Below are 26,553 nucleotides of genomic sequence, written 5' to 3' on the forward strand. Positions count from 1 at the left end.
GTTGGAATCACCAAAGAAAACCCTTGCCTCTAATATTCACATATTTAGGTTTTTCTTCAATGAATGTTTTTCTGTTTGGCCTCTCTAACCTTTAAACTGTAAATTTTAAGCATCTTAATTGGATTGGGCCTATAGTTTTATATAATGCATACTATGTTGCAATTTTGCCTTGCATTTACATGCCTTGGAAAGTCAGAATGAAAGTTACATGGAAGAGGAAGCCATTGCAGTTAACTAGACAAAGTAATTGCGTCTAGTTTAAAGGGGTGAGGATGACCAGCAGCAAGGTGGGTGAGCTCAGTTACAGTGGTGAAAAGTGCACCGTTGTAAGACCTGAAAGCCAGGTTAGGTAGAGTTCATCATGGACAAAAATGCTTGTTCAGAGGAGTAGTAAACGACTTGATGGCACATAATTGTTCACTTATGATAGTTAAATAATTCTTGCAGAAGTTATTCTCTAGCCAATTTTGCCTGGTGGTATGTTTTAGTCACAAAAAGCTGCCCTTTTAAACAGTAATTCGCAGAAGTGTCTGTCTTTACATGGTATTTCATCGCTACTGTATTGGAGATACTTTATTGATTGAGAACGATAATGTGAATGAATTGTAGTTATACCCTGCCATGAAGACTGCTGTAATGATATGAGTCCATTCTAAATAAATAATGTGATGTTTCACTATTTAATTATAATGCAGAATACTTCCAATATTTATATGCCACCTATCGTTACTAATATGCATGTTCGCAGCGATACAAAAGAGCCATTCAAAAATTCATTACCATTCCCCTCCCCGTCCCGGCAAATGAGCCTGCCAGAAACGCAGTTGAGAATAAAGTTACCGTTCATTTGCACCACGGAGCGCCCAGGGTCTTGGGGGATGCCCAGTATCGCTCCCAACCTTCCGAGCCTTCGCCGGGAGCCTGTCAAAGAGGAGGGCGAACTTCCTCCGCAACGTGCAGCGCGAGGGACTGGTCTAGCCGCGCGTGCGCCTGCTGGTTGGTTGCCGCCTGCTTCCGAGCTCCGCTCCCCAGCAGCAGGCGGGGCGATAACCCTTGTGGAGCGGCTCGGGAGACCCCGGCGTTGGGGCTACGCCAGCGCGCGCGCGGCGCCGCCTCCTCTTCGCCTCTCCCCTCCCTGCCTGAGCCGAGTGGAAGGGGGCTGGGGTTGGCTGGTGCCAGCAGCGGCGTGAGCGCTCGAGCGGCCGCCATTTTACGCAGGCTCCTGCACATTCTCCGGACACGCTGAGGGAGCGGAGAAGGGGCAGCTCCTTCACTGCGCCCCCACCACCCCCTCCGGAGCTCTTTCGCTCACCATTCATCACCCCCGCCGCTCACCCACACAGGTCAGCCGCCACCATGGCTTGTCAGGCGGAGGGAGGGAGGGAGTCAGGCACGAAAAAGGGGATCCCAAAAAACTCCCGGGGAGGAGGGAGCGGGCGCGGGTTGGAGACACCGCGAGGGAAAGGTGCCCGGGGGGAGCTGGTCTTCGCCAAAAATGGAGCGGGGCTTAAACAAAGAGGACGGTTTCAGTCAGCGGCCTGTCCAGTGCAGCCAGTGCTGCTGCCGCCACCTCCTCCGAGGCACTCGGGACTCCTGGCGGCGGGCTAACGCTAGGCCGGAGGCACGGCGTGAGTGCGGGACCTCTTCCGCGCGCTTGCCTGCTTCTCTCCGTCCTCGAAAAGGTTCCAAGTGCCTCATTGTCCAGGCGCCAGCGCCATTCATTGGCCACGAGGCGCCGGTGGGGTGGGGTGGGAAGGAAGGAGCAGGGCAGGGACTCCCGGCGCCGCCGCCGCCGATGTGGCGGTGGGGCTGGGGCTGTCGCCTGCCTCGGGTCACGTAACGGGCGGGCCGGCGGAGAAGCTCGCCTGGGAACCAACTCTCCACGCAGGAGTTGGAAGCGCATGGCGGGGCGGTGGTGGCGGCAGCGGAGGAGAGAAGCTCTGATTTGTATGCATTGTTCCGGGGTGGGAGGAGGGAAGACACGGACAGATGTCGGGCGCTCATTTTCTTCTCTTACCTTCTCTCGCTTTCTCCTCTTCCCCCCCCCACCCCCAATCCGCGTGGCGAAATAGGGCTCAGGGTGTTGCAATTCTTCTCCCGGAGGGAAAAAGGGGGGGTGAGAGGGAAAGGCTGCTTTTCCGGGGGGAGGGAAGTTGGTCGCTGGAGGAAGTTGTAAGACATTTGAACGCGCCGAGCACGTGTTTCTCTCAGACTTATGGCGGCAGCCGCCGCCGCCACCTAGATTGGGCGCGGATTGGAAAGCGCTTTGTTCCTTTTGCCTGGTGGCTTAGGCCCTGTCAGAGAGGCGGCAAGTCGCTACATCTTGAATGTAGATAAGAACGGGTTTCGTGAGAGGTAGTACAGAGCAGCTAGGGTGAAAGTAGGTAGTGAATGGCTATATTGCGGTGGTGTCTGCACGTTCTTCCCCGCCTTTTGCTGCTTGTTCTACTTATAACTTCTTCGGAGCTTTCTAGGGCGTGTTTCAGAGAGATGTGAGTCAGAGAGTTTGGCTGTGGTTTCAGGATATTCCTTTGCACTATTAGTTCTTTCATTGGAAAAAAAAAGATTGTAAGCTTTCTGATTTTAAAAGCAATAGGGAAAATGGGTTAAACTCTGCAGGTATCTTGAAGGCAGCTGCATATATTGACACCCGAATTGTTTGGCTTTAAGGTCTGTAGCTTAATTATGCTTATTGCGTTTGAACAGATTTCTGGAAACATGGCTTCTGAACATGTTAATGGGAATGGTACTGAAGAGCCCATGGATACTTCTGCTGCAGTTACCCATTCTGAGCATTTCCAGACATTGCTTGATGCTGGTTTACCACAGAAAGTTGCTGAAAAACTAGATGAAATTTACGTTGCAGGTAAGATGTAAAACTTGCAAATTCACTATTTTCTATTGGACTTTCCTTGCTTTGGGCTAAAATAGCAACTTTTTGTGGTTTCCAAACAAAAAAGTATGGGGACTGCAGTTTTCTTAATTTTTTTGGGTGATCAATATTAACATGCAATGTTAATATTAGTTTAGGATAGCCTTTGACACTGAGTGAAGGGGTGGTGGTGATGGAAAGCAGTTGGAATGTAAACGTTTAGGAATAGTTCATATTGGATTATGGTTGTGTGTTTTTGGAGGACTGTGTAGTGAAGCAGTAATTGTATATATATCTTCTGGCTAACCTTTCTGATTTATTGTTTGGATTCCTGGGTGCAGTGGCTACCGTGTGTTCAGTTATGTTCTGAAGTGCAGTAGAATGGTTGAGCATTTTCATCAGTTTCAAAGTTAGTTTTAGAAACAAAAAGTATTGTCTAATTAGACGCAGTCAGCTTTTCTAGAATTAATTAACAGTTGAAGTTCCAGTAGGAATAAACTAGAAATTAACGTTTTTGGTATTTTAATGTGAACAGATCCTAATGCAGTAATTAATAGTAAATAGTGATGAATCTGAGAAGTTGGTGTACTTCTGAATATCATAATAGTTAAGTGAAACATCCTAGAATATAATATTTCTTTTTCTAGGGCTAGTTGCTCACAGTGATTTAGATGAAAGAGCTATTGAAGCTTTAAAGGAATTTAATGAAGAAGGTGCACTGGCAGTGCTTCAGCAATTTAAAGACAGTGATCTCTCTCATGTTCAGGTAATGCACCATGGAAGTATTTCTGTTTAATTTGTTTCAGTGTCTGTATAGAAACTGCTTGATCTGGGACTGATACATGATAAAATACAATTCACATTTTTTCAATCCATCCATATCATTTATTTTAGAACAAAAGTGCCTTTTTATGTGGCGTCATGAAAACATATAGACAGCGAGAAAAACAAGGGACCAAAGTGGCAGATTCCAGCAAAGGACCAGATGAGGCAAAAATTAAGGTATGTTTTTAAGAAACTATTTTTCTTAAGGCCATAGCGCTTTAATAGTATGGATACAACAACAGGCGTATACAGGTACCTTTTCTGAAGATTCATGTGATTCAAAAACAAATATAATAGTCTGTCCTACAATGCTGTTTACCAGCTCAGTTTTTTATATTTAGGATATGTTTCAGTAGCTGCATCTTGTGTACTTTACCACGTAATCTTCCTAGTAAATCCAGAAATAGCTCTTCTTCATATCTGTTAAGGGAAGTGTTAGCAGATGGCCATTGATAATATAGTTCTGGGACCTAAAATAAGTAAATTGACACTGGTATAATCAGCCAGCATTCTGTACTGTTTTGTTTTTTTTAATTACATTTTATGTTGGTACTGTGATTTGTAGGATTTATCTTTATCTTGCTTTTGGAACATGTATGTGAATAACTGATACAAATGACTTAATTAATTCTTACTGCCACTTCATTGGCAGTGTAACCTGAGATTTGATATATAAACAGTTGTAAGTACCTTAACTCTTAACACAACCTGATGATACAGAAAGTCCAATACTGCAAAGTTTTCAGTGATTGATGAAACCAGTCGAATAGGATGTGCCTCATTGATCTTAAATCTTTATGTAATATATCTGACAAATATCTCAGCTGGTTCTAGCAGGAAAAATTAAAAAAGTATTTTTATTGTTATGAATAGACCCAGAATGATACGCTCAAAAACAAATTACTTTAGAAAACTTAAATAATTTGAATATAACATTTGCGTATAATATAGGTCCATTCCCTTGACTTTCTAATTTTTGTATTTGTTTATTTTGAGTTCCATTTTTTTCTTTCCCAGTTAATGAATTACTAAGTTCTATTGTTGAGTGAAATTGAAATGTATGTGCTTGCAGGGGTGAAGTGTTTCTTAATAATGTCTAAGGGATGCATGCTCATATATGTAATGCTGTAGGAAGGTGAAAGTGGTATTCCATAAAAAGTTGCAGCAATTTTCCCTTACCCTATTGCTGTAGTTATGCCAGATGAACTATGTCTTCTTAATCCCATTTCCCTGAAAGGAGGAATCTGCATGCTTCATCCTTTGATCCATAAATTATAACTCCTACAATCTAAAGACATGGATTTTCCTAATTGAGTCAGTGGGCAATTGAAAAAGGAGGTTGATGAGGCACATGGTGTCTAGTGGTGTAGTTCTGCAGGAAAAAAAGGGCATCTGCCAGGATTATGAATTATTTCTTTAGATGTTACATTATTTCTTCACAGTCCAAGTTGTGCTCAGATGTTCTCTAAGCAATTGGGGAACTTTCTGTAACAGACTTGGGGTTAGAAAGATGAGACAGTCTCACCCATTGGCATTACACTGGTTCTTACCCAAGTGGTTTACATTCTGATAGTAGATTTGCTAGATACAACACTTTTGACATATCAGTTCCATGACCACTTGGTGGAAATAAGAAAAAGCTTTTTAAGTCAGACTTTTTACACAGGTTGTAGAACAACAGAATATATTTTTTTAATCCGTTCAGTTGTGTCTGATTCTCGGAGACTGCCTGGACAAGTCCCTGCAGTTTTCTTGGCAAGGTTTTTCAGGAGCGGTTTGCCATTGCCTTCTTCCTAGGGCTGAGAGAAAGTGATTGGCCCATGGTCACCCAGCTGGCTTTGTGCCTAAGGTGGGACTAGAACTCACGGTCTCCCAATTTCTAGCCCAGTGTCTTAAACTCTGCACCAAACTGACTCTACGGAATAATTACCTATGTAATTACCTATATGTTAATATTCATTAAATAATTGTATTTGATTTACAACTCTGTCTTTGAAGGCACTTTTGGAGAGAACGGGTTATACACTTGATGTGACTACTGGACAGAGGAAGTATGGCGGTCCTCCACCAGAGTGTGTCTATTCAGGACAACAGCCTTCAGTTGGCACTGAGGTAAGAAATGCAACATTTTGGGAGAATATGTTTCTTTATTTATATCTGTACTTTTAAAAAACATGTTTGGTTTGTTGTTACAGATATTTGTGGGTAAAATTCCAAGGGATTTATTTGAGGATGAACTTGTTCCATTATTTGAAAAAGCTGGACCTATTTGGGATCTCCGTTTAATGATGGATCCCCTGACAGGTCTAAACAGAGGATATGCTTTTGTCACTTTTTGTAACAAAGAGGCAGCTCAGGAAGCTGTTAAATTGGTAAGTTTTTGATTATTACTTTCTGTGATTATTTAAAGTCAACTATTGTGATTCTTAACAGTATGTAAGAAATGTCTGAATCTGCTTATGTTGTAATGTATAGAATAGGATTTATTTTTAAGCCTAATGGCTTTCAGAAATCTGTGTATTACTGCTAAACATATTAAAACTTAAGACTACTTTTATCATTTCTAGTTTGTAATACTCAGCACATGATGTTTCTGCCATACAGCTATTTAAAGGCAAAGTATATTGAGCCAGGAATGACATATTATTTTTAAAGAGGGAAATATTTGTCCCATTCGAGTTTTCAATAAGATATACAGTGCATCTTACTCAGATGTAGGTCTTGAGAAGTAACTTGCTCAGAAGCAGATTCAGTTGGGCTTATTTTGTAGTAAATGTGTTACATTGCTGTATAACTGGTATAGAAACTACAAGAATCCTTTAAAGTTGTTTGTGTATTAGGTAAAACTGGCTGGTATTTTTCTCTTGTGCAGTGAAAGGTGAAAGGTCCCCTGTGCAAGCACCAAGTCGTGTCTGACCCTTTGGGGGGAATGCCGCTTTCGCGATGTTTTCTCGGCAGACTATAGAGTAGGGTGGTTTGCCATTGCCTTCCCCAGTCGTCACCTTCCCAGTAGCTGACCATTAATAGATTTAAGCATACACCATCAATTTTCCAACAGGATATTGAAAATATTGGTAAATTTGTTAATGGTCCTACTAAGTATAATCATTCCTTCTTGCGTAACTTTAAATAGTGCTGTCATTTTCTGTCTTATAAGCAAAGTTTTCTACAGTCCTATTAGAGTTTGCAGTATGGTAAGGTGTGGAGTATGATTCAGTGTCTATGCTGAAGAAAACACTGACTTTTGTGTTATGGAACCTTCTGAGAAGTGATAGAATTCTTAGACCTAAAAGAAACTTGGGTACTACAGGTTGAGGGGTTGTTGGCACATATTACTTGGCTTTTATTGGTAGCATGGAATTTGAGTATGGAAAAAAATACAACTTCTGGTGCTTTTGTTCATGGGATTTCTTAATTCCATCGATAGAAAAAGTAACTTGGTTAGAGAAAGATCTTGATTAGAGAAAGATCAACAATTACATTTATTAGTGACTGGATACCCCTTAAGAACTTTTTGCTGAAAAAAGAGAAAAATGAACTTGTGATTTATGGTTTTGAAGATTAGAGAGAGTAGCTTATGGAAAGAAGGAAATTATGATACAACTTTAGAGAGAAAGGGCAAAATTTATATATATCTATATCCACTGTCAAGATTGGAAGCCCCTTCTTTATAACCTTTCCTTTCCTTATTTTTCTTTTTCTTTTTTCACTATTTACTCTTTTTCTTTATTATCTTTATTTTCTCTTATGGCTTTTACTTGTTGAATTTTTTTTCAATAAAAATTATATTAAAAACAACAGCAATACAGAAAGTAACTCTTAAAGCATAAATCTGGTTTACATGAGTGGCTCAGCCCCATTATTAATATGGGAAGTCAAGGCCCTTGGATCTAACAGGTCTCTGGCATTTCCTGAAATGTTCTTTTTTTAGGGCTTGCAAGAAAATTTTGTCCACAGATCTGTAATATATTTTGTGTGGTACGTGGTACGTTTAATCAGTTGAGAACAAGATAATCATGTTTGACTTTCAAGTACTCTAGTTACCCTTAGAATTGCATTCCCTTTTCTTCATGATGTTTAATCATTCCTCAGTTTTTACATTACTATAAGAGCTACTTCTGCCATTCTTAAATAGTCAAGTAAAGATCCCAATTCCTTGGTATCTTATTCCTTATGAGTTATGTCCACTTCTTTAAAGGATCAGAAGTTAATGTGGCAGTGACAGTAGGATTGAATATTTTGGGCCTAGGATAAGTCATACCACTGAAATGTCTGGAATTTACATTAAAAAGTAAAACTGAGCCTTCTGGTAGAAACAACCATGCAGTTTTCTTCACAACAGTATAGAAGCAGTTTGTTACTGTTGTCTCCTGGGATTTTTTCCTAGCATGTGGGATTTTTCTAGTTGTTTTCCATCTAAGTAGTAGCCAGGCCTTGCCCAGCTTAGCTTTATTTAAAGATCAGTAAGAAACTGCCACCTGAGCTAAGCAGGAATTAATATTAACCATGATTAAGTTGTGTGCCATTGGTTCAAGTGAGTTTTATGAAGTCTGGATCTAACCTTTTAACTTAGATTACCCCCCCCCCCAACAGTTGAAATGAGTTGTTCAATTACTAAAGCTTCAAAAATTGCTAAGAATTATTATTATTATTATCCTACTGTGTGTGTGTAAAAAGAACTAAAGGCGGCGAACATACTAGTACTCTTGCCTCCTATTTTTCCCCACAACAACAGCCCTGTAAGGTGGGTTAGGCTAAGAGTGATTGGCCCAAAGTCACTCATCTGGCTTTCATGACTAAGGGAGGAGTACGACTCATAGTCTCCTGGTTTCTAGGTGAGAATCTTAACCGCTATACCAAACTGGCTCACTTATTCATTCATACTTGTTCATTCATTCAGAAAAATGCCTTCTGTTTCACTTTAGATGAAATGTAGTTTAAATAAGAAGGAATCCTGCTGCAAAATAACTGAAGTTTGGTCTGTTATTGCTAAGTGTCATACTTATTGGAAGTCAGGAGGGACAGGTTAACTGTGCTCAGATTCCACTTGGTATTTTCCCTGTTCTAGGGGACATGGATGGCAGCTATTCAATTGTGTCAGGTTTTCTATGTTTTGAAGTCAGGATGAGCCCTACATTTCCATGTATCTGCTTGCTGTGAGTTGAGAAAATGAATTTTGGCAATTCTTTGTTTGGCCTGTATTAGTAATAGATTACATTCACAGTTTTGTAGATTGGAGTTTATTCTGTGTTAGGATTGTTAGTCTTTACAGTTCCTCAAGATTCTTTGTTGGTAGTATTCTTAGTACTTTCATTCTTAAATGCAGCTAAGGGCCCTCTGTGATGGTCTGTACAACTGAGAACAAATTTTTGTGTAAGAGAAAGAGCATTACATTCAAGTCCCATAAGCATATGAACCAAACTTATCAAATATACAGGTAGTCCTTGACTTACGACCACAGTTGGAACTGGAACTTCCATCGCTAAGTGAGGCAGTCATTAAGTGACTCATACCTGATTTTACAACCTTTTTAGCCACGGCTGTTAAGCGAATCACTGCGGTAGTTAAGTGAATCGTGCGGCTGTTAAAGGAATCCAGCTTCCTCCATTGACTTTGCTTGTCGGAAGCCAGCTGGGAAGGTTACAAATGGTGATCACATAACCACATGATGCTGCAACTGTTGTAAATATATGCCAGTTGCCAAGTGCCTAAATTTTGATCACGTGACCGGAGGGACGCTGTGATGGTTGTGTGAGGACCAGTTATAAGTCACTTTTCCCACTGCCGTTGTAACTTTGAACAGTCACTAAACAAATGGTTGTAAGCTGAGGACTACCTGTAGGGGGTGGAAGAGTAAGCCTTTAAGAGTAATGTATGTTGTATAACTTTCTTTCTTTTAGTATAACAATCATGAAATTCGTTCTGGAAAACACATTGGAGTATGTATCTCTGTGGCCAATAATAGGCTGTTTGTTGGCTCTATTCCTAAGAGTAAAACCAAGGAGCAAATTGTAGAAGAATTTAGCAAAGTAACAGGTAAGTTACTAAGTGTCTTGGAAGGGAGTGAATATAAAATAATGTAATTCTGATGAAGTGATCCTTGATGAACTTTATCACCATCTTTCGGCTGATGTTGGATGATGATGACATTGTAAACTGAGATCATAAGAAATAAAGTTAAGTTTAAAAAGGGAGAGATGGGAACAATATAAGAAGCTGCTGTTCCACTTGTCTTTTCTGAAGTTTGAGAGACCATTCCCAAATTTATTTCAGCATTTGCATTGCATTCCCTGGCAATGGAGCTGGTTGACTATTGGAAGAACTACAATTTTAGAGGAGAGATATTATTCTTTCTTGCCATTTAATCTGTAAAATTTCATGATATCATGACATCACAACTTGTTTTCAGTGGTCTTGTATACCAGCTTGGCATAGTGTGACATAAATATTGTATTTATTGGTTGAACTATTTCACTGGGCTCCATATCGAAACCCATGTAAGTGCTTTGTGCATGAACTCATCTTTTGTCCTTTTAAATTGGAGTTGATTCTCTTTGTTAAACAATAGTTTACACTGGAAATTAAGTTCCTTTACAGTTCTGCAGGTACTTTTTGCAGGAAGGAACTTAATTCTATATTTTATTTATTTATTTTATTTATCAAATTTTTATCACTGCCCATCTCCCCCACAAAGGAGGGACTCTGAGTGGTTTACAATAGAAACTTAATTCTATTAATTGTTTGTTTGTTTATTCACACACACACACACACACTTATATAGGTGCCCATATTGTGAACCACAACACTGGGCACCTTACAAAACAATAAAAACATTAAAAAAAACCAATCAGAATAAAAACTCCTGGTACCCTGGAGTAACACTCTCCCACATATCTGCATATGGGAGCAAATATATGGGACAAATATAAAAGGGAAATGTTTAAAGCTAGCTATTAAAACAATGTGTAATATATATACTATGTTTTAAATTAATTTTATATTTATGACTGTAATGGTTCAGTTAAATGTATATGACTGGCTTCAATTTCAGAGGGTCTCACAGATGTAATATTGTATCACCAACCTGATGACAAAAAAAAGAACAGAGGCTTTTGTTTCCTTGAATATGAAGATCACAAAACAGCAGCTCAAGCCAGGCGTAGGTTAATGAGTGGAAAAGTGAAAGTTTGGGGTAATGTTGTTACAGTTGAATGGGCTGACCCCATAGAAGATCCAGATCCTGAAGTGATGGCAAAGGTAAACATTTACGAGGGTAGTGAAAATAATGTGCATTTGTTTCTGCTGATTTGTGAAGGTTGCAATGCATATCATAGCAATGCTAACAAGTTGGGATAGAAGGAAGAATTTTGTATTTTAAGTATTCGTTACTTAGGCATTGTTATCTTGAAATTTACTTGGTTCATGCTGAGTGAAGACTAACTGTTAGTAAGCTGATACCCTGGTTTTTTGCTTGGGCATGCATCAGACTGGTGAGCTGAATAGTCATAACTGGCACAGATTCAGAGAATGACTTAAACTTCTGCTTTGTCTCAATGAGAAACTAGTATTGTATTTAGTCTGGCCTTAACATCCCCATTCATCTAAGTGATGCTGCACTAAATTCTGCTCCTGTGGCTAGGGGGCTTTTGTTAATTACTGATGCTAAGTTCCACTTTTATTTCATAATTTCAGGAGTAGGCACCTGGTCAGTCTGACTCATTTTCTGCTAAAGCAAATAATGTCTTTGCATCTGTGTTGTAGCAGTTAAACTTGAGCTGCATAAATAACAGATTCATAATATAAAAATAATTATTTAATAAATTATTAATGTATGCCACCCGACCCTTGCCTCTGGGCAGCTCACAACAATCTAAAGAAATTACAATAAAACCAAGAAGAGGAAGAAAAGAGATAAAAAGATGGCAAGAATGACAGACTGGATGGAATGAAGCAAGGGGTCTTGCTGTCCCTTGCCAAAGGCCTGGGTGAAAAATAGCATTGTAAGAGTATAAGTGCACAGAAGTCATTAAAACTAATGTAGAACATTTTTTATCTGGAAGTCAGATAAGTTTTAAAAATTAAATTTATTAAATAAATTTATATGACCTCCCATCTTAACTAATGTATCTCTGTACATTGTAAACAAAAAGATAAAAACATGGTAAACAAGAACCAATTTAAAAAAACCAGTCAGATCCCCCTTAAAAATTAATGAAACATGAGTGTACCCTGACAGAATGAAACATGAGTGTACCCTGCCCTGCTAACATCAAAGCCCCAATACCTGGGGGAAAAGCTAGATCTTCGAAGTCATTCATAAAACAAGTAGTGTCAGGGACCATCCAAATCTCAGGGTTTTTTCCTAGCATTTGTGATTTTTCTAGTTGTTTTCCATCTAAATAGTAATCAGGCCTTGTCCCACTTAAACCTTTAATTAAAGATCAGTAAGAAACTGCCACCTGAGCTAAGCAAGGACACCTGCTTAGCTCATGTGGCAGGATGGCAAGATGACATTGCTTCATAGAGGGGACCTGGACCATGCCCACTGTGCTGGATCTGGGGATTACAGGTAGTCCTTGCTTAACAACCCTAATTAGGATCAGAATTTCTGTTGCTAAGCAATGTGATCATTAGGCGAAACAGCATGTGACCATACTGCTTAGCGACAGCAATTTCACTAATCCCGGTTGCAGTTGTTAGGCCAAGACCTCATGCTTCTCCTGCCCTGCTACAATCACCTCCTCTTCAATTCCCCTACATACCTTTCTCCGCCCACCTCTGCCTTTTGGGCCACCCTATGCTGTGCTGCCCCTGACACCCATAGCTGACTGCTGTCTTCCTCCTCCCACTGCTAACGAGGCATGCAGGGCAGCCAAAAGGGCAGAGATGGGGGGAGATAGGCGGGTAGGGGGAGTTGAAGTGCTCCCTGCGGTCATAAATGAATGTTGATCATGTGGCCACAGGCGTGCTGCAACAGCCGTAACTTCAAGGGCCGGGTATAAGTACCATTTGTTCAGTGCCATTGTAACTTCAGATGGCTGCTGAATGAGTGGTCATTAAGTGAGGGCCATTCTGGGCCAGTTGAAGCTTCTGAATGCTCTTCAAGTGCAGCCCCTTGTAGAGTGCATTGCAATAATCCAGCCGAGAAAATAGTTTGTAAATTAAGCCAGTTTTGGTCTGTGTCCAGTTATAACTTAACCAAATCACAATTACTTTTTGGAAAAGCTAAATTAGATATACCTTGTGTATATTTAATGCATATGCTTGTTCTATTGTTTGGAATAATATACTGGTAACAAAGATCTGTTAACTAACACAGTGCTTTGTTTTAGGTGAAAGTGTTATTTGTACGGAATCTTGCAAATTCAGTCACAGAAGAAATACTAGAAAAGGCTTTTAGTCAGTTTGGAAAACTGGAGAGGGTGAAAAAGCTAAAAGATTATGCTTTTATTCATTTTGATGAGCGTGATGGTGCTGTAAAGGTATGTTTTTATTCCCAGTAGTTATAACCGAACAGTTTTTTATTTATTAGATTTATATTTAGATTTATATTGTTCCTTTATTTTGTAGAATTCAAGGTGGCATACCTAATGCTTTCACCTCCTGTTTTCCCCACTATAACTGTAAATTGGTTTGGGCTGACAGGGCACAACTAGCCCATAGTTCCCCAGCTACCGTTCATGTGTAAGGGAGGACCAGAACTCATGGTCGGTCTCCTGGTTTCTAGTCCAGCACATTAACCACTACATGAAAATGTCTCTCAGATAGTTATCACATTTATACTCTGCTGCCATCACAAATAGACTGTTGGCAGTTCCTTCAGAAATCTGTCATCAGCTTACTTAAAATGTACGCTACAACGTGCTATAACCTTTGTGTTGCCAGGTTTTAGGTTCTGTTTGTATGTTACTAGTCAAAAATAAGGGAAGATTTAACTATCACTCCCAATAGTGTGCCATTTTAAAGCCATTAGTTCCCATTGTCCTCGTGAATAATCTGAAGAATTGTTGAGTACGAGCAAACAAGACCAACTAATGCCAGGGCAGTAAATCAGTAAACTCGTAAATTATACTAAGTAAATCAGTTAACTTCAGATTTTACACTAATGGTGTCACATTCTGTAAAAAATAGTTTTTGTGAATCAAAGTGTGACATCTGTGCTATGATCTTAGTTAGGACTCATTCCAAAATATACTGAAATTCTGATCCCCTCCCTGCTCACTCCAGGGGTAGTGAGGGGTTGTCTATGGACAGTTGGTTGAGCAGCTATGAAGTATAAGCTTTCTTCACTTGATAAGCTCTAGATTTAATTCTAGATTTCAAAGCTATAAAATATTTGACCTTGATATAATTGTATGAGGACTTTCTGTTTAATAGATCTGTCTTATTTAGTTTATGAGCATGCGGTTGCCTTTGGTTTTGGTTTGTAGAATTTGTTGTTGGAACTTTAATATTTACTTAGTATTATGTGGAATTGCAAAAGACTTTGTTTTTATGTCTTCATTTTGCAGCTTAGAAATGTTCATTCTTAGTTTTCATGGTTGCAGAGAATATTTTTAAACCTTACACACTGAAAAATTAAGAAACATTAGAAGGGCCTTTAGTGGGAGAGGAGATGGTCTTGTGGGTTCTACATAGTACCATTGGTACTCCTCTTACTATACATATAACTTGTATGCTGTTTTTGTAAGACTACTTTGGTAAGAATGATTACAAATTACGTTCTTTATAGGCTATGGAAGGAATGAATGGCAAAGATTTAGAAGGAGAAAATATTGAAATTGTGTTCGCAAAGCCACCAGATCAAAAAAGGAAAGAACGGAAAGCACAGAGACAAGCTGCTAAAAATCAAATGTAAGGATGGAAAGCATGATTTTAATACATTTAACACTACCTGACATGTGTAGAAATCTGGTGCTAAGACACAATATACCTGTTAATGGCCATATCATAACATGAAAAGATATATAGATACAGACACTCGCGCATGAATTCTGTGATGACAGTTGTCAATATATCACCTTTTTAATGCATACTTTTCCTAGAGTATAAGTGCTGACCTTACTTTTGCTCTAATAGTAGAGAGAGAATAACCTTGTTAACAGAACAATGCCTGCAGATGATAAAGTGGGATCCCATCCTTTATGTGCATTATTTTGATTATATGTACTCAAGTGAAAACTCCACCCCCTCCCCAAATAATGTAAGGATAGGTGAAAAACATGATGGATGTCTGGATGTTTCTTCTAAAAACAGCAGAGGTATACAGTTGACCAGAATGTCTTCATGTGCCTATCAAACAAATTCCATACCTATTCATTGCCTTGTTCCTTCATTTTACTCTTACATGCTGCCTTTATTAATCATGAGCGGTAATTGCCATGTTGGTCATGAGAAAAACTTTCTAAATCATAGAAAGCAATATCCTTTTTGAGTCAAACTTCCACAAAATATTAACATTTCTCTGGGCTAGTTGATTAGAACAAAATGAGTAGAGGGAATGTTTACTCTGATCTATGCATTTCTGATTAGAAAAATCGGCACAGACTCTGATATGAAAATACTTGTGGGCAGCATGTACTTAAATTATTTTTTAAAATGTAGGCTGCCATGCTTATACATACTTGTGATAGCCTAAGCTGCATTTGGTTCTGTGCATGTGATCAGCTATTAGTCTTTCACAGACAATGGTAGTTGATAATTTAGGTTTAAGCTTGCTTATTTTTTATTGTTTTTAAATGCATTGAACTAATTAGAATTTTAACAAATTACCTAATTAGAGATAGCACAGTTCATAGTATAGGAAAAAAAGAAAAGGACAAAGAGAAAGTAGGGAAGGGAGTGGTAATTTATCACATGCACAAAATTTAAACAATTGACCAATTGCTTAATAGGGCCGCCCTTTTTTGTCTCCCCCCTCGAGGGCCCCCACACTTAATTTAAGTGAAAAATGTTCAGTCTGTTGCTGCAATTCAGGTGTATTTTTTCTTTCTAATGTTATACAATAATTTTGGTCATTTATCAACATGAAAATTCCAGTTTTGTTTTATTTTTAATTAATGGTAAAAAAAATATGGTGATCCCTGTTACGCAGGCATAAAAAATTAAAATAGGCTGCACCACACTTACTGTACTGCGACTATGCAGGTAGTCCTCACTAGCCAACTGCCTAGTTCAGTGACCATTTGAAGTTACGAAGATGCTGAAAAAATAGGTTTATGACCAGTCCTCAAACTTGCAGCCAATGCAGTGGTCGCATGATCACAATTTGGCTGCTTTGTACGCATGTACGACGGCTGCAGCATCCTGCAGTCACATAATCACCATTTGCGACCTTCACACCCAGCTTCCAACAGGCAAAGTTAATGAGGAAGCTGGCAGGAGGTCACAAGTTGTGATCATATGAATGACCCACGGTGATTTGCTTAATGACTGCAGTGGAACTGCTGTCATAAATCTGGTGTGGTCACATGACATTTCACGGCCGAGTTAGAAGTGAAGTTTTTAGTCCCAATTGTTGATAAGTGAGGACTGCCTGCTATAACTGCTATAAAAAATTTGGGGTGGTTTGCAAATAAGGTGTAACTCCTAGATACGTTACAACCTTAAGAGTTTGAGGATAATAAAAAACCAAAACTTAATGGTTTGTAAAGAAAGAACCTATTATGAACCTTATTCAAGAAATTGAATGCGCCTTAGTTTACTGATATAAACAAAGACTAGCCAACTGTTACCAACTTTAATTTTACACAAATACAAGTAGTCCTCACTTAACGATGGTAATTTGGACCAGAACATCTGTTGCTAAGTGATGTCATAAAGCTAGATGTTGTGACTGCATCGCTTAGCGACAGCAATCCTGGCAATCCCCTTGTGAATTTTACTGGTCGTTAGCCAAGCACCCACCCTAATCCAAGCCATTCTGAGCTTGGTCCCTCCCAGCCCTGAACCTCAGGTAAGCGACTGCCTTCAATTCACCCCACCCACCTGTTTCCCCTCTGCATCTCTGCCCTTTTGACGCCTGGCGCCCTGCCTTGCAGGGTGGCAAGCAGACCCAGAACCACACAGCTCTGGGGCTGCAAGAAGCCTCTGAGCAGCAGCACAGCACGAAACTGCAACCGCCCCAGCCCAGCCATCCCAAGCTTCCCCAGCCCACATTCATTCACCCAGCTGCCTCTCCCAGTTCCCTGCACCAACCTTTTGCCTTTTTTGCCCAGCCGCTGTGGGTGAAACAGAAGCTCCTTGCTGCCTTTGCTGACTCCTTTTCGGACCCAGCTTTTCCGGCTAACGTTTCTTCCACATGGCTCCCTTCGGAATGCTATCTTCAAAAAGTTGCACTCTCTTCTCAGAGCTTTCAGAAAGAGAAGAGTCTGCGCAGACTTCAGAGAACTGCCCTCCCTTTCTGAAAACACTGCTAACTTTAATGACAACACAAAGTTTAAACAACAGGAGTTAAAAAAAAAACAATTTAAAAGTGCACCTACTGAAAGCATTTTACTTTTCTAAAGGCAGACAGCAAGATTACCAAATCTCATCCGATGAAAAAGGGAATTTCTGGGTATCAGTGCTGCACATAAGAACACCCTGCCCCTGTTATGTAGTGGCCTCCCTTAACCTATGTAATGGAAAAAACATTTCTATAGTATTGATTGCTATACATCTTGGTTCATTCTTGAGACTTCTTGCCATTCTATTTCTTGGACAGTTATTTATTATCTCCCTTGTTGTTCTTTATGTTGTGTGCACGTAGGGTAGAATGAGGAATCACCAACCTGTGGAGCCGCTGCCCAGGTCCTTAGAATCTTTCTGCCTTGTCCATAGCTGTTCCTCTTTTCAAGGGGGAAAAGTTGGCACTTGGGCTAACCTCCTCCTGCATTGAGAAGGCGGATGATTGGGTGGCTGGGTATCTGTCCTGTAGCTAGTCAAAACTGTGTTATAATAGACTTTTAATAGTGGAAGTGTTGTTCATGGTTTTTTCTGGTTCTTGCAAAAATTTATTACGCTATACTGTATTTAAATAGCCCATTGTTAAAATTCTCATTGCATTTAGTTTTTGTATTACTTCACTATAAATATCCTGTTACAATAAATATGAAAGCTTTTAAATAAATCTCCCAATTTGCCTTCTAAGAAGTTTGGAAAAAGTAGATTTCTTCCATTTTTGTAATCTTTGTTATAATTTGTTGATTAGGAAAATTTCTCTAATATCACAGAAATATAAACATATGCTTCTGTAGATATTATAACTGTACAGCTCTATATTGTAATTGTCCCTGTGGAATCCTATATTTATTGCTGGGAATCACTTCAGTTTAAATGTGTGATTTCTAGGGACAACAGGCTATAGGGAAGAAAAATTAAGTTTTAAGATTCTAGGGTTCTACAACAAGTGTATATGCAAACATGTTCAAATCTTACATCTTTTTCTCCCATCCCATGTCCTAGTGGGCTGAAAGCTCTTTCTCAACAGGATAAGTGATACCTGTGCATTGTTACTGTAATGAACCAATTTTTTTCATCTAGCCATTAAAAAGATATAATAAAAACAATTCTAAAGATTTGAGTCAGGAGCAAGTCTACTTCTTAAAATTAAATGTCTTCCTCCCCCCTTTTACTGGCGAGCCAAGGGAACAATGTAGCAAACATCTGCCTTTTGGGGTTTGTTTTTTTTTAAATAAAAAATGTCCCTCAGGTTCAGTTTGACTCCTACTGATACATAGTTTCTTTGCTAACAACCTTGGAAGTTTTCCATTTTTGATTTCTCAGTTTAGCTTACAGCCCTGGTATATAAACACTGACCATGCTTAGTTTTTGACTTTTGATTAATCAGTTTTAAAAGCCAGAAAAATGGGGTATGCAAAACACCTCAAATTTGTAACATTACAAACTTAAAACAGTTGGTTCAGTTTGAAACAAGTTATACCAGTCTTTTCCAGAAGTGTTTCGAGCTTGAAACAGTTGTGATGCATCAGAAAAATCGGTTTGAAACTTGAAATAGCTATGTGATGAAATACTTTGCATGCCCCTGCTAGAAAATTATCTTTTCCCTCTGTATAAGCCATTCTTGTTCCTAACTTAGTCTTTGATTTTTACATTAATCTGAAAGACAAACTATTAAATACGGTTTTGTTACCCTTGGTATGGAAAGGGGGAGCAAAAAAGCCATTTGCCATTTTTGTGAGGGAATGGAGAAAGACCAGGAGTAATAGTAGGGAACATTAAAATTCCTTATTTTTTTCAACTTCTAATCAATTTATATTAAATCTATACAATGGGAATGAAATGGCACAGAGATCTTGATGATCAGATGGTATTTGGAAGGAAATACTTTGTTGACGACAGGTTTTAAAGATGCTTCACCTGCTCTTATGGAAGAGTTCTAATATAATAGTTCAGGGATAGGGTGAACAAAACAGACTCAGTAGAGCAAACATATAAAGTCAGTGTTCCAATATTCCCCCTCCCCTTAGGCCAACCAATCAGGTGCTCAGTATTAATGAAAAGGGGAAAAAAACTTGCAGATGCCATACTCTGTTCCAAAAATCTATTCTAGCTTTTCTGGCAGTCTATTTTGGGTGTTCTGATGCAGCTTTTCTTGCTGGGTGTTCTTGTTTGTCTGGATTAGATTATTTTTAACCTGGTCCATTATTTGAACAGGATTATTGAGGACTGCATGGCAGTCCTGGAGTATTGCTTATTAACAAAGAGATCTTTTCCAGTTAGATTATCTTAAGAATATGTGCTGTTTTAGGAATAGTGTAGCTTGCTTGTTTGTTTGTTTATTAAATTTCTATCACCACACATCTTCCCCAAAAGCTTATTCTTGACTTTCATATTAGTAAAATTAAAAACAGGTATGTGATTTTGTTAATAATGTTAATCTACATTTTTTTTAAAAATGAGCGAAAAATAGTTGAACTGGTAAAATTCATGAAAAGTAGTTGCCTGACATAGACAGACTTCTGAATCCATCAGTGTTTAGCATAGCTAAACACACTACAGGTAGTCCTCATTTAGTGACCACGATTGGGACCTGCAACTTGGTCATTAAGCAAAGTGGTTGCTAAGTGAAACCACAACTGTGCTTATGTTACTTTTGCTTTACAGACCTGCAAAGGTCGTAAATGCGAGGATTGGTCATAAAGTTAATTTTTCATCACCATCGTTACTGCGAATGGTCACTAAATGAGGCAGTTAAATGAGGACTAGTAGTACTGTTGTTTGAGGAAAGTGTTTTTAAGTATAAAATAATGTGGATAACATAATGTGTTTTCTATTAAGTGCATGGGATAGGATTTAAATTTTGCATTTTTAAAATATTTCTTACCAGGTATGATGATTATTACTACTATGGCCCTCCTCATATGCCCCCACCAACAAGAGGTAGAGGTCGAGGAGGGAGAGGTGGCTATGGATATCCTCCTGACTACTACGGATATGAAGATTATTATGATTACTATGGCTATGACTACCATAACTATCGTGGTGGATATGAAGATCCTTACTATGGTTATGAAGATTTTCAAGTTGGAGCTAGAGGAAGGGGTGGTAGAGGAGCAAGGGGTGCTGCTCTTTCCAGAGGTCGGGGGGCTGCTCCTCCCCGTGGCAGAGCCGGTTATGCACAAAGAGGTGGTCCTGGATCAGCAAGAGGTGTTCGTGGTGCGCGAGGAGGTGCCCAGCAACAAAGAGGCCGCGGGGTACGTGGTGCAAGGGGTGGCCGCGGTGGAAATGTAGGAGGAAAGCGCAAAGCTGATGGGTACAACCAGCCAGATTCCAAGCGGCGCCAGACCAATAATCAGAACTGGGGCTCCCAACCCATTGCTCAGCAACCGCTCCAAGGTGGTGATCATTCTGGTAACTATGGTTACAAATCTGAAAACCAGGAGTTTTATCAGGATTCTTTTGGGCAGCAGTGGAAGTAGAACAATTAGGCCTTCTGTAGAATTAGAGACTGATAGGTTGATCAGAAACTGGCCCTAAATCTGAACGGTTGCCGCTCTAATTTGTGACATCTGGCAAGATTCCCTTTATGTATATATTTTAATAATCCGCTTGGATGTGAACAAAACCACACTTCTAACTGCTTCTGGCGAACTGATTTTATTTTCATTTTATTTTTCCAATAAAGGCATTCATAGACATTAGTTTTCATTACTGCTTGGGAAGACTTGGCTCAAGTCTATTTGGCTATAGTGCATGCATTGTTTCAGTAGTGTTTAGTCTTGATGTCTTTATAAAAGGTAGTTGATAAAACTAAAATGTTGCTTCAAACAGCTTGTATCAGAGTTTTTGTATGTTACCAACTTAAATTGCTAAGAAAAAGATAATTTGATTAATTACACAATTGCTTTTTAATTTAGAGCTGAACTAATTTGGTTTTTTTCAATTCATTTTGGCTACCTGTATCTTTATGCTGTTGTTATTTCAATAAAAATTCACAACCTAAATGTATATGTCCTAAAATTGTGTTTACAATTCGTTTTTGGCAAATTTTACTGCAAATTTGGTTCAAATTTCATGTAGCATGGCAAGGCACTTTAAAGGTTTTGTGCCTTGTATTTGTTGTATGGAATATGTTTAGCAGAATATGCAATGCTGATTTATTACAGTTCTTTGCTTCTGGTATAAAAGTAATAGTTTTGCAACTGACAATGTTTCAATCAAATGATAAAAGTTCTAGTAGTAAGTTAAGTTGGTAAGTATTTAAATTCAGAATAAGAATGATCAAAGTTAATTCCAATTAATTTTCCAGATGAATCTTAACATTTAAATTAATAATATTGAACTTCCTTTCAAGATAAAATTCTAAAAGTAATACAGTAGTAGATTTGTAGTAACAGACACTAGATTTATGGAGCTTAATGTGTAGATTATGAACAAGCCTGAGAGAATATGCATGTTGAAAATTGAAAAAAATGTCTTGCCTGTTACATCCTCTTTAAACTAGTATTTGTTTAAAACTTTCCCAACTTTCAAGCCAACATGTGCACGTATATATTGATTTTTTGAAAGTTGCATTAAAGAGGATGTCTTCTCTTTACAGCTTTGAAATAATTTAGTTGATATGCTTCATGTGATCTTCAGCCTCATCTTGGGAAGTGTCTCAAATGGTTGCCCAGGCTGTTGAATTTAATTTTCAAATCCCACCCCCCAAATTAGAGCATGCACCGTATAGCAAAGTCAAATGCATGTTATTAGTTAACTGTAAATTAACAAAATGAGTATAATTACAATATTGAATTGAGCTATATATAATTTTCAGGATTCTTATCTGTAACCTTTATGCAAATATTATAATCTAAAGTTGTTGCACTAAGTGCCAAAATTGCAAAAGGTGTTACATTTATAAATAAAATCAGTTTGAACAAAATAGAAAGCCCAAAAAGTGGGGGGAGGGGAAAGATATCAGAGTTAATGTAAATTAAATTATAAATTGTTTTTGGCATAATATATTGCAATTATTTTATTCATTTTTTTAAACAGACTTACTGATTTTAGTATTTCTCTAACTGATTCCTTTTGTTACCTGGCTAGCAGGGAAAAGGGGTCGAGGCCGGTCCTGACCTGTTACAATGAAGACTGACTTGCTAAGTGGGATTACACCAGAAGCTTGCAGTGGAGTAATGGTAAGGAAATCAAGCAACCTTAAGTATTTCGGCTGTATAGGAGCAAAATTATTTTGTAGAAGATCCTTCGTGTGAAGATCATGGAATCAAATACGGGACACTTGGACTTTGATATGAATTTCTATTAAGTTTTCTCTGCAGTGCAAATTATAAATCTAAAGCTAATATTTTCCCAATGTGTTCAACAAAATTTATCTATAGCATGGCCTCTTAAAAAATGTTCTGTTCTTTAAAAAAAGAAAAAAAAGGAAAAACCTGTCTACTTAAAGTAGAACTTCCCTGTTGTTTTTAAAGTTGGGTCCCTAAAGTGGTATTCTCTTACTGCTCTGAACATTTTATTGCAGTGATATTAGCTGAATACCATCACTGGTATCCTTAACTTTTATTTCTGCTCATCAAGGTTAATCATGGTTGTCTATATGGTAATCACTTTGAAATGTATTCAGATGCAGCAGTTTCAGGTGTAATCATCATAGCTGGTTGGTCAGGCATTCCAGATAGTGGTTCTTTTCAGAACCTTTTTTAAAGGGTTGGTTAACTACCTCAGTAGCAGAGGATTGAACTATACCCTATCTGTACTGTACATAGAAAATCTTTGTAGATAAAATCAAGGCTTGTTTAATTTTGACAAGAGGGTAAAATATATACCAAATGTAACATTCTAAGTTGCCTTTAATTTCAGAGGCTTTGTAAAAGATTCCCTCCTGTCCATGATAACAGGCCTTGTTTTTGTCGTATTTTGTGGCTGAAAAAGCAGCCTTGCTTCTTCAGATATTGTAGTTATTTGGATGTATAATAGTTTAGCAAGATGTTACTTTTTGTAAGACATCAAATGTTAAAAAAGTGCATCAGCAACTTGTACTAAATACTGCAGTGTCCCTTTATAAAAGGTCAGACTAAAACTGACAGCTGTACAGTGAAGCCTGACATTTGGATATTTTGAAGTTTTTCATAAATCATAGAAAATAGTATATGGCTGTAGTTTAGCTTTTTAGGTAAAGGTATGTTTTCTCATTAGTGCATTTCTTATTGCTGATTGCTGTAAAAACAAGCAGATCAGCTTTCCATTTTCTCTTTATGCAGATCATGATAATCTGTAGAGTAGAATACAATCATTTGTGCTATGTTTTAATTTTCTAAAGCACCTTGATGACAGTGAGTGTTAAGTGGTGAAGCATCCTCTATTGAATCACTCTTCCAAAAAGTTCTGTCAAGTCCAACTATGCATAGGTAAGATAAACTATGGTCTAATACGGACTTCACAGAAAGAGCTTTTGTTATACCTTCCCCAAAGGGATACTGCAGTTGTTACTTACCTGTAGGCACCACAATAAGATCTGAGACACCGAATTAAGGTTTTATACACACCAGTTCCCCAGTAAATGAAAAAATTAACAAAAAAAAATAGATGTCATATGTTAAATTGCTCATTGCAAACAATCATTTTGCATTCCTGCAAATAAAATTGTTTTATACTGTAAGCTGGAGGCAAGTGTAACTTATTTTTGTAATAAAGTTTTTATTTTTTTTATGTGTCATTAATATAAATGTGTGTTAGTGCAGAAATCTTCTGGTTTAAAAACTCGTGCGCACACATTTCAGTATGTTTACTTGTATTTACATTTTTTAGAATAGTCATTTCCAGTAGTCTGTCTCTCACATTAATTGATTTTTTGTTATCTTAATAAACCATTTTAGTATATTGTATGTCAATTACTGGGATAGCTGGGACATAAAGTGTAATTTAAAATTTGTCAAGTATTCATGGGAATATGTAAATGTGCCTTGCTAGTTAAGAGAGAAGCTAAGTGGCTGATGGTAAAAAAGTCATTGCTTAATGAAACACCTGTTGCCACAGTTTCATATGCTGCCCATGGTAAAGTTCTACTTTCCATATTTGAATAAGAAATATGAGTGTTGCATCAGCTTCTAAAATCTTAAACTTGATAGGATGAGGTTTATGGAACTTAGGTTTGCTAAATGTAGCCTTAAATTCAATTTTGATTTTATTGTAATCCTTGGCATTGGCAATCCCAGTGCCAAGGAGGTTGAAATGCTCCCTTCAATGAGGTTGTAGTGCCAACTGGCATCTTTACTGTCATAGTTTTATGAAGAGCACTGTCAAGGTGTTCACGCCAAATCTGACCTGATCCTTGATGGAGTTTTGGAAAGAGGGAAAACAGTCTTAACTTGTATCTTCCAAACCCCTCCCATTGCTGAAAAAACAAACTTCTTAAAGGCTTTCAAGCATGACTGATTTGGACTTGGGGAAGAAAAAAGTAAATGATCATTATTTATTCAGAACAAATATTGAGGCAGATTAAAAATGAAAATTGACAATAATATAGAAGCTGAAATTGAAGTCACATGTCCGCAAGAGAAAGTGGGCTGTAGGATACATGTCAAAATGGACTGGAATTGACAATCTGTAGAGTTTGTAAGCAATGGTGAGTAGTAAGTAATAGAATCTTGACAGTGTTCTCAAATAATTATGAATTCAAGCCATTCTGACTTTTACAATTAAACATTATTTGCACTGTTCTGACATTGGTGCAGTTTTTTAACAGTATAATGATAAAGCTACAGTAAAATGCATGTGGAAACTTGTATTGTGAAAAATTGATCTTTTAAGAGAAAATGTTAATTTTGAAAGTTTTAAAGTTGGATATGTAAAGGAAATGAGATTTCACTAATGGATATATATTGCTATATGATTTTAGATAACACTGAATTGATCATGATGGATGTCAATATTGTAGATCACATCAACTTTTATTGAAGTTATCAGGATATGATGCTTATGAAATATCACACATCCTGTTGTCATAATAAGACAGAGGTTTACTATTGTATTACAGCAGAAATGTTGGAGGTATATAGTTCTGTGATAGCTTATATATTAATGAAGGTATTTGTGTTCCGGAATTGAGTAGCTTATGCAAGTTACTGTTGCAACTTTTAGAAAACCAAGGATTGGAACCTAGTCTATTTTAATGAAAAGTAGTATTTCCTGGAACCCGTGTTTAAAGCAGTTATTCTAGACAGTTTACATAGTATACAGCTGAACTAAAGGGAACTTGATAAGCAACGATATTTGCAAACAGTGAATATAAGTAGTGGTGAGTAAACTAAATACGATCGTTTAGAGTCTAATAAATATTCTTATATCACAGGTGATAGCACATAGCTGAGCTTGGCTGAACTGAAAAAAAGCTAAAGGTCAGATCTGGAAATCCCAGGATTTATAGGCTAGATTGGGGAGTTAAAAAAAATCCAGGAAGAAGGAAATTCCAACTATTTGAATAGTTTGACAACAGAAGTACATGGATGTATTGGCATGGTCATCAAAAATTAAGCACAATTTAAAACAATCTTTATAGCATATTCTGACAAGAAATCATTAACTGAGAAGAAAGTGTGAGCTACATAAAGGTGTCCTGAAATTCTGTTTGCCCTTCAGTATACAAGGTGGCTTTTAAAGAAAACTGCAAAAAAGTGTCCATATATTTTTGATAGTCCTTTTGGTAGAAAGTTGTGTGAAGTGGACAGGAGAGTATGGTAACCATACTTAGAGTAAAAGGTGAAAGAACACACGTTGGAAATGAAACTCAAATGATGATTCCAGAAACATATTCCTTAAAAAATGAAATAGTTGTAAATTCAGGTAACCTTATTTAAGATTGTACTACTTTCTTTTGAGATTAGAATCAGTGTTTGCTTATAAGCTAAATCAGAAAGACTAAATGGATGCTGTAGTCTCCATCAAGCAATGAGTCTTACTGGATTTAATTGCTGCCAAAGAAACAAACGTGACATTGTATTTACTACAGTTGTGTTAAGCCTCAGTATGCCAGTGAAAGTATTACACCTTAGTACTTTTTAGAACAAAACTTCCAGAAGTTATGTGAGGTATATACTACTTCCCCAAAACAGACTTGGAATTCTAGGAATAGTGTATGTGGTGAAACACTTAGAAACATAAAGTTAATATTAAATGACTGGTATCATATATATTTAATCCTAATATTCATGTACACAGAGTAGAGAGATGTTAGTATGAGTGTCTGCTATTCTGAAGAGGTTGTGCAGAAACAATGCAGGTAAGTAGGTAATGACATTTGGGTATGATGTGAGTTAAAACAGGTGAGATAAAATTCTTAAATGGAAGAAATTGGAGGGGGGCTTCCAGAAGCCTCAATTTTATCCAAGTCCTTTCTTCAGACAAAAGAT

General features: G+C 38.0%; 1 protein-coding gene across 8 annotated transcripts; it reads left to right on the forward strand.

Annotated features, from left to right (window-relative positions):
- Positions 1–1,131: 1,131 nt before the first annotated feature.
- SYNCRIP (synaptotagmin binding cytoplasmic RNA interacting protein) lies at positions 1,132–24,864 on the forward strand. 8 transcript variants are annotated; one of them, XM_063312401.1, is made up of 12 exons: positions 1,132–1,343; positions 2,707–2,866; positions 3,520–3,638; positions 3,767–3,874; positions 5,696–5,809; positions 5,893–6,069; positions 9,598–9,733; positions 10,749–10,954; positions 13,030–13,179; positions 14,430–14,551; positions 20,028–20,551; positions 22,232–24,864. In XM_063312401.1, the coding sequence occupies exons 2-12, from the start codon at positions 2,719–2,721 to the stop codon at positions 22,258–22,260; spliced, it is 1,833 nt and encodes a 610-aa protein (XP_063168471.1). In that variant the 5' UTR covers positions 1,132–1,343; positions 2,707–2,718; the 3' UTR covers positions 22,261–24,864. The 8 variants fall into 8 exon arrangements, with proteins under 8 accessions (XP_063168471.1, XP_063168479.1, XP_063168488.1 ...); XM_063312409.1 differs by having other exon boundaries at positions 20,028–20,536; XM_063312418.1 differs by having other exon boundaries at positions 20,028–20,536; positions 22,235–24,864.
- Positions 24,865–26,553: the final 1,689 nt, after the last annotated feature.

The sequence above is a fragment of the Candoia aspera genome, chromosome 1, assembly GCF_035149785.1.
Source record: "Candoia aspera isolate rCanAsp1 chromosome 1, rCanAsp1.hap2, whole genome shotgun sequence".
Taxonomy (NCBI): Eukaryota; Metazoa; Chordata; class Lepidosauria; order Squamata; family Boidae; genus Candoia; species Candoia aspera.